This window comes from Semicossyphus pulcher, unplaced genomic scaffold, assembly GCF_022749685.1.
Source record: "Semicossyphus pulcher isolate SPU_LCO1_2020_fin unplaced genomic scaffold, fSemPul1.0.p SCAF_15, whole genome shotgun sequence".
Classification (NCBI taxonomy): Eukaryota; Metazoa; Chordata; class Actinopteri; order Labriformes; family Labridae; genus Semicossyphus; species Semicossyphus pulcher.
The window spans coordinates 13744959-13751038 of record NW_027211659.1 but is presented as its reverse complement, the minus strand read 5'-3'; the positions used below and the strand labels follow the sequence as shown (position 1 = coordinate 13751038).

At 41.6% G+C, this 6080-nt stretch overlaps 1 protein-coding gene across 3 annotated transcripts in view; it reads right to left on the bottom strand.

The window, feature by feature from the left end:
• Nucleotides 1-358: 358 nt before the first annotated feature.
• grb14 (growth factor receptor-bound protein 14) overlaps nt 359-6080 on the bottom strand; it is a 31051-nt gene continuing 25329 nt past the window's right edge. For all 3 annotated transcript variants that reach the window (XM_069662906.1, XM_069662907.1, XM_069662909.1), the window contains 7 exons: nt 5925-6020; nt 5536-5598; nt 3129-3245; nt 2870-2939; nt 2692-2779; nt 1490-1583; nt 359-1361 (listed from right to left, as the gene is read on the bottom strand). In XM_069662906.1, coding sequence (XP_069519007.1) covers nt 1215-1361; nt 1490-1583; nt 2692-2779; nt 2870-2939; nt 3129-3245; nt 5536-5598; nt 5925-6020 — 675 coding nt within the window. In that variant the 3' untranslated portion in view covers nt 359-1214. The remainder of the gene's footprint in view (nt 1362-1489; nt 1584-2691; nt 2780-2869; nt 2940-3128; nt 3246-5535; nt 5599-5924; nt 6021-6080) is intronic.

Genomic DNA, 6080 nt, shown 5'->3' with positions numbered 1-6080 from the left:
CAGGCGCTACTGTGTAGTGTGACTGTATTTAACTACGTGCTGGATCTCATTAGAAGGCAGGACTTTTAGTCGTTACTATAGAAGCTGTCTGAGCAGAGAAGCACCCCACTGTGTGCTGATAAGGTGGCTCAGGTGGGCATTTTATCTTATATCCCTGCATGTGTGCCTTTATGCTCTATTTACCGCACAAAGACTGTCATATACATTTTATTTGATATCTAGTAAAGGCTAGGTTTATCAGCCTTGTAAGTGATTCCATTAAATCATCCTAGATCTTATATGAGCTCTTGAATGTTGCTGGCGGTTTTTAAACATCATTAAAAAGTTGTGAGATGTGAGAATAATTCATACAAAGCCGAACATTAAAAACAGACTTCATTTTTTATATAAAACTCTGCAGTTCATGACATTCATTGTTCAATACACTGTCGTCCAGCTGAAACAAAAATGAAAGTGGTCTGTCCAATCGTGTCTCTGATTTACCTTCTTTTTTAAAGCTGATGCATTAATAGCTTTTTAACAGACAGCATCTGACACTGTCCGAAGAACAAGTGGCGATAACATGAAAATAAGGTGTTGCGAGCTCTATACCTGAATCTTTGGAAAATATAAAACCGAGATTTTAATATACAACGGATTAAGATTTGATCAAACTGAATCTCTGATTTTCATCTTAATGGCTTAAATCTACACATTTTATTCCATCACATTTTAAATGAATGTACAGTGCAGGGTAGCTACTTTGTGTGCCGTTTCTATCCACCTGTACATCACCTCTCTCTACAGCAGTCTCAGTCCAGCTTACAGGGCATGCACAGTGACACTTCCTGAGAGGTTAGAAAGAAGAAAACTCTTAAAAAATACCTGAATACTTAAAGATACGATGACAATGAAACGTATGATAGCTTAGTTATACTCAAACTCAGGACAGAGGTTTGTGTAGTAATATTCCCGGCGTGATACTGTTTGAAATAAAAAATATTGTCTTTGTTGAGAGAATTTCAGCGGTTTCCCCTAAAAGAAAAGGTGAGCATGTACCGCAGTGTGAAAGGGGGCGATAGTGGATGCTAACAGTGTTTGCAGTAAGCACGGCTGCTCAGTTCGTCTGTGTATCTTTCTTCTACAAGGCACGAGAACACTGGGAGTGTTTGTCCACAAAGGCCCTGGAGTTAAGGTGCATGCGGGCCCTTCGGGGGTCTCTTGATGTCCCGTGTTCACAGGGTGATCCGGGCACAGTGGTGTTTGAGCTTGCAGGGCAACACGCCGCGGTTAAGCTGGTAAAACTCCACCAGCTGGATCAAGTCAGTGAACCGCGTGTGGCCGTCGTCCAGACTGTGGAATAACTCCCCTTCATCATCCACCTACAGACGAGTACGCACACACATTCACACATGCACACAGGAGACAGATGAGTGAATTCAGAGGTAGTTCTTGAAATATGAATGACAAACATTGTACGTTTTATCTCCTCACGGTGGATTGTACTCACAGGTAAGATCTGAAAGTGTTTGATTTTCTGCATGTGGCACAGTGACAGTACAAATGTCTTTGGGTTGCTTTGGCTGTCCCTCAGAAGAAATACTCTGAAAACAAACAAAACATTAAACTGTAACTCTCAAAATATTGTAATGCAACAATTAGTCTGAAACATTTTCCAACACATCATAGCAGCAGTTCCTCATGAATGATATAAAGAACAGACGCGTCTGGTCGATTATGGAGCTCTAGAGAATAAAGCTTTTGTAGATTTAATATCAGTGTTAACAGATGTAAATATTTAAAGATACAATCAGATGTTGTGATAGTAATAATATAATAATTATAAAAAAAGAGTAGTTTTAATGTTTCTAAAGTTTCCTTGAAAGACTTCAAGATATCATCTTGAAGATTTTCATTTAAATAAATGTCTGTTAAGTCACTATTTATCGGCGAATGAGGTAACACAGTGGTGATTGATCCTATGGCCCACTGATGAAAACCTTTGCATTTGCAGTGTGTCGAATTTTTAGAGACTGGGTGTCTGTGGCGACATTTGCGGAAAAAATCACAAGCGGCGCCCAGTTAGTGACACGTTTTCCATCACCCAGCAGTGGTTGGTCTGCCAGAGAGGGTAGGCGGAGCTAAGCGGCTGCTTTTCCGGTCTCTGCGAGTGTTGCGAGTAAACAGTAATCTACTATGGCTGAACAAACAAAGAAAAGATCGATGACTACAGATACAACTTCAAAAATAAGTGAAAATCCAAAGAAAAAGAAACAAACTCGACGCTCAGATGAAGGCAAACAGTCTAAAAAGGAAAGCGTCTGTCAGCGAGGAAAATCAGGAGTTACAATCGTGAACGTCACACATGCAACACTGTCTGTTTATCTGGGAAGTGTGCTCCCGCAATTACCGTTTATCACCATAGGTGCCGCCAAAGAGAGCAAAACTGAGATCTTGGAGATTACAACTTTAAGTGACACTCTACAATAATTACTATGTTATTAAACACCACTTATTGCACCACTTAACAATCACCTTAAAATGATCAAATACACACGACATATCTTGTGCAATAAATTAAAATGTGACCAGCACTAAAAGTTTACAATGGGGGAGATTAAAATTCTTATCAGTACTACCATGTTTGTATTTCATAACAGTATATATAAAAAAAAAAGGATCAAGCACTAAACACTGAGTCTTACTGCTTACCCATCGATGAGACCCTGCTGAGTGATCAGACGCTGAGCCTCTTCTCGAGACAGTTTGCCGTGGAACCAGGACTGAGCCAAATGTAGGGCTGGAGAGAGACGACAGATTACGTTAAGTTATTTATTCCACAAAAGGTAGAGACGGCAAATAAAAATAAGAGACAAAGTGTCCAACAAACCTATGTTTGAGACAGAGTTCTGTGATGCTGAGGGGCTGCCGTGGCCGCTCAGACGGTGGCAGCTTTTCCTCTATAGAAGATATAAGCAACATAAATACATAGTTAACTTATGCTGTTATTAAAAGCCATTTTTATTACACAAAGCAAAAACAGTTACTGATGAGTTTTTCATGTACCTAATTATAATGTTGTAATGAGCCTGACTTGTTCCTCAGGTTAAGGTTAGTTTAGTGGTTTAATGCGTGATCCCCTGACTTACCCTCCATGACAGGCCTTCCTCCACAGCCACAGACAGCGCCTCAGACGGGTTCTCAATCACTCGGCTCTTCTGCCCAGAGAAGTCCATGGCCACCAGCGAATTCTCCGAGATGCTTCTCTGAAATCACACGCATACATTGGAAATTAGAGTTAATGTTTTCTAACATGTCTCAAAACAGATTTCTCTCTTTGGTTTGATTTCCTTTGTATACTGCGGTGAGGGAAGTCGGCTGACTGTTGCTTTCTTGCGGTATAGTATTGCCATCTAGTGTCTGAGTAACACGACTCCATCTCCATCATTTCTAGATGATTCCAGACAGAAAAGTCCATTGAAAAGGGGATTAGAGTGGCTTTGAAAAGAATGACACATGGGCACATTTAGGCCTCTAAGCTGCCATAAAGTGACTGGCTCACTGCACACACTCAAGAAAATTCCTCTTATCAGGATTACCAAGAAGCTTTTAAATGACCACATACGTTCTTCCAGCACCTGCTTAGCTCATGATGTGAACGAGTGGTAAAAACAAAGTGTTTACTTGAGGCTTTCCCCTTTGTCCTGATACCAATTATTTATAGTCGCTTATCCCTGCCTCTAAATATGTCACTTAACAGCTTTTATTCGCTTTGTAATCATCCTATGAAGCCATTTTTTCAAAGGAAGCGTGTTTATCTAAATCTGTCACGTAAACCCCAGAAGATTCAGGCTGCGTTTGGGAGATACGTGTTCTCCCCTATCTCTGCAGCTAATCCTCCTGGCGAGGCTGTTGGTCACATATGACCCTCCGACAGCAGAGGAGAGGTGATGAGTTGTTAAATCTGAGAGCAGCTGATCACGGTGTATTTTTAGAAAGCAGAGGGTTCACGAACATGTCCAAAAGCCAGAAATAGATTGTGTTCACTGCTGTGAAAATACTCCCAGTAGAGTCTGAGGCTATTCTCGGACGCCAAACCCACATTAACACACAGAAGGTGCCTCATTTGTCCTATGTAATTTTAACACCACACTGCTATGTGTGAGCCGGGGGAGCTCGAACGTATTTTTAACATGTGAAAACGTATTTTTAAAGCTGCACTAATTGATTTTGGTTTGGTCACCCTGGGGGCAGTGGAACGAGCTGGAAATACAACATTGACATGATACTGCATTAGAATGTTTTAATGGTAAACTACTTAGCAAACATTTACCCATACAGCCAACAGAAAGGGAGCACTTGAGCATGAAGTTGGAGTTGTATTTCAGGCCACTGGATAAATCCAATATTCATGTTTCTACATAGAAATGTAGAAACTGTAGGCAGGGACGTGGATTTTAGGAAGTGTTCTGGTTTCTGTTTGTACTGCGTTTGTAGTCCGAGTAATATTGACCAATCACGAATCACCAGGCTGCAGCGTATGCTGGAACAACAGTCCGTGTGGAGAGCAAAAGCAGGCAGAACGTAATGACACCCCGGCTCCCATCAGCGTCATCTGACGATGATTTAGCTTCTTATTAATCTCTATAAACAGACATCTGCATGCTAACTGCTAACAATCTGTTCTACATCTAAAATTTAACTTGAGATAAATTCCCTTGACGCTGTGTCACGAAAGCAGTTCAGCGTTTAGGTTTCCCGACTTCCTCGAATGCAGCAGAAATGATCGATCCGACCTCCGTTCAACAAACAAGCATTTTAAAAGTAGTTTTCTTCTCCTCTTGATGACAGACCTGACAACGCTTGCATTTTTACTTCTTCAGGTTTATACCGCAGTAGTTAGCCAGAGTGAAGCCTCTGTGTAACTTACTAAACTGAGACTCATCAGAAACAGACGAACGGGCGCTCCTCTGGGGGATTTAATGAACCGAGAAATGATGGTGTTTCACTTCTCAAATTGCTAACTGGACTGTAAACAATGCAGCACGCGGAAAAGAAAGCGTTGACTGGAAGTCGTTTATCGCTAACCGCTGGCTAAACCGGACACGCCCGACATGTTCCCCGTTGTCCCCAGAGGCTACATCGTCTCAGACGATAGCTGATGGGTTCTGAGATTGCTTCTCCACCAACTTCATAGTGATCATTTTGCTTTAACTGCTGAATGCTCGACATATTCTGTAGCTAGCTGCTAACATTATCAGTCTGTTGTTAGTGGCTTGACATTTATAATAAAGTTGGTTTATCAGAGCTATTCAGCCAACCTTTTGTGGCTAGAAATAAGACTGAGGCAGAGTTTGGGGGCTGAGAAATTGAAACAGTGAGCTAATGCAAGAAGAAGCCCTATGAGTCAAACCAGAGTGTTGTTTTTAGATCTCTGTGGCTTTGTCACAACGATTGACCTCATTCACGTCGTACTTTGTTTCTTTGGTGAGGATGTAACCTTTGAAGGCCCCTTTAAGTGAGCTAGATGACATTAAAGTAAGACCTTTATCTTACCATTGGTGAAGCTTTTTGTTTCTGGTGTGGCTGAATGAAGTTTTGGTACAGCTGCATCCCGTACTGAAACACAAAGAAATGTCAGAATTTTTAAAACATTTTCAGTAGGCTGTCGTGTATAGCAGAAGAGAGGCAGATACAAATAGAGCTCAGTCTGAGCTGTACTGTAAATTATTTATAGCCTGGCAGCAGAGTGACTAATGCTCTAAACTGTATCCAGCAGATATCCAGACAATGAACACATGCTGCGTCTATAAAGAGTGGGAGTGCTAATCCAGCAACACTCAATAGTTTCCCTTGACCTCCCACCAAAGCTAAATCTGATTCGAGCACTGACTCAGCATTCCTCCTCTTAGACATCACCAGCAGTTAGTGATCAGCAAGCCAACCTTTAACAAGCGCATGGCTGTGATCCAGCAGGTCCTGGTCTGTTCATCATCCGCACAAAGCAGCTTCAAGTCCCGGGCTGAGCTACACTTTGTGGACTGGAGGAAGAAGTCACAGGGAGACAAATAGAGATCAGCATGCTGGGAATCAATACTCTT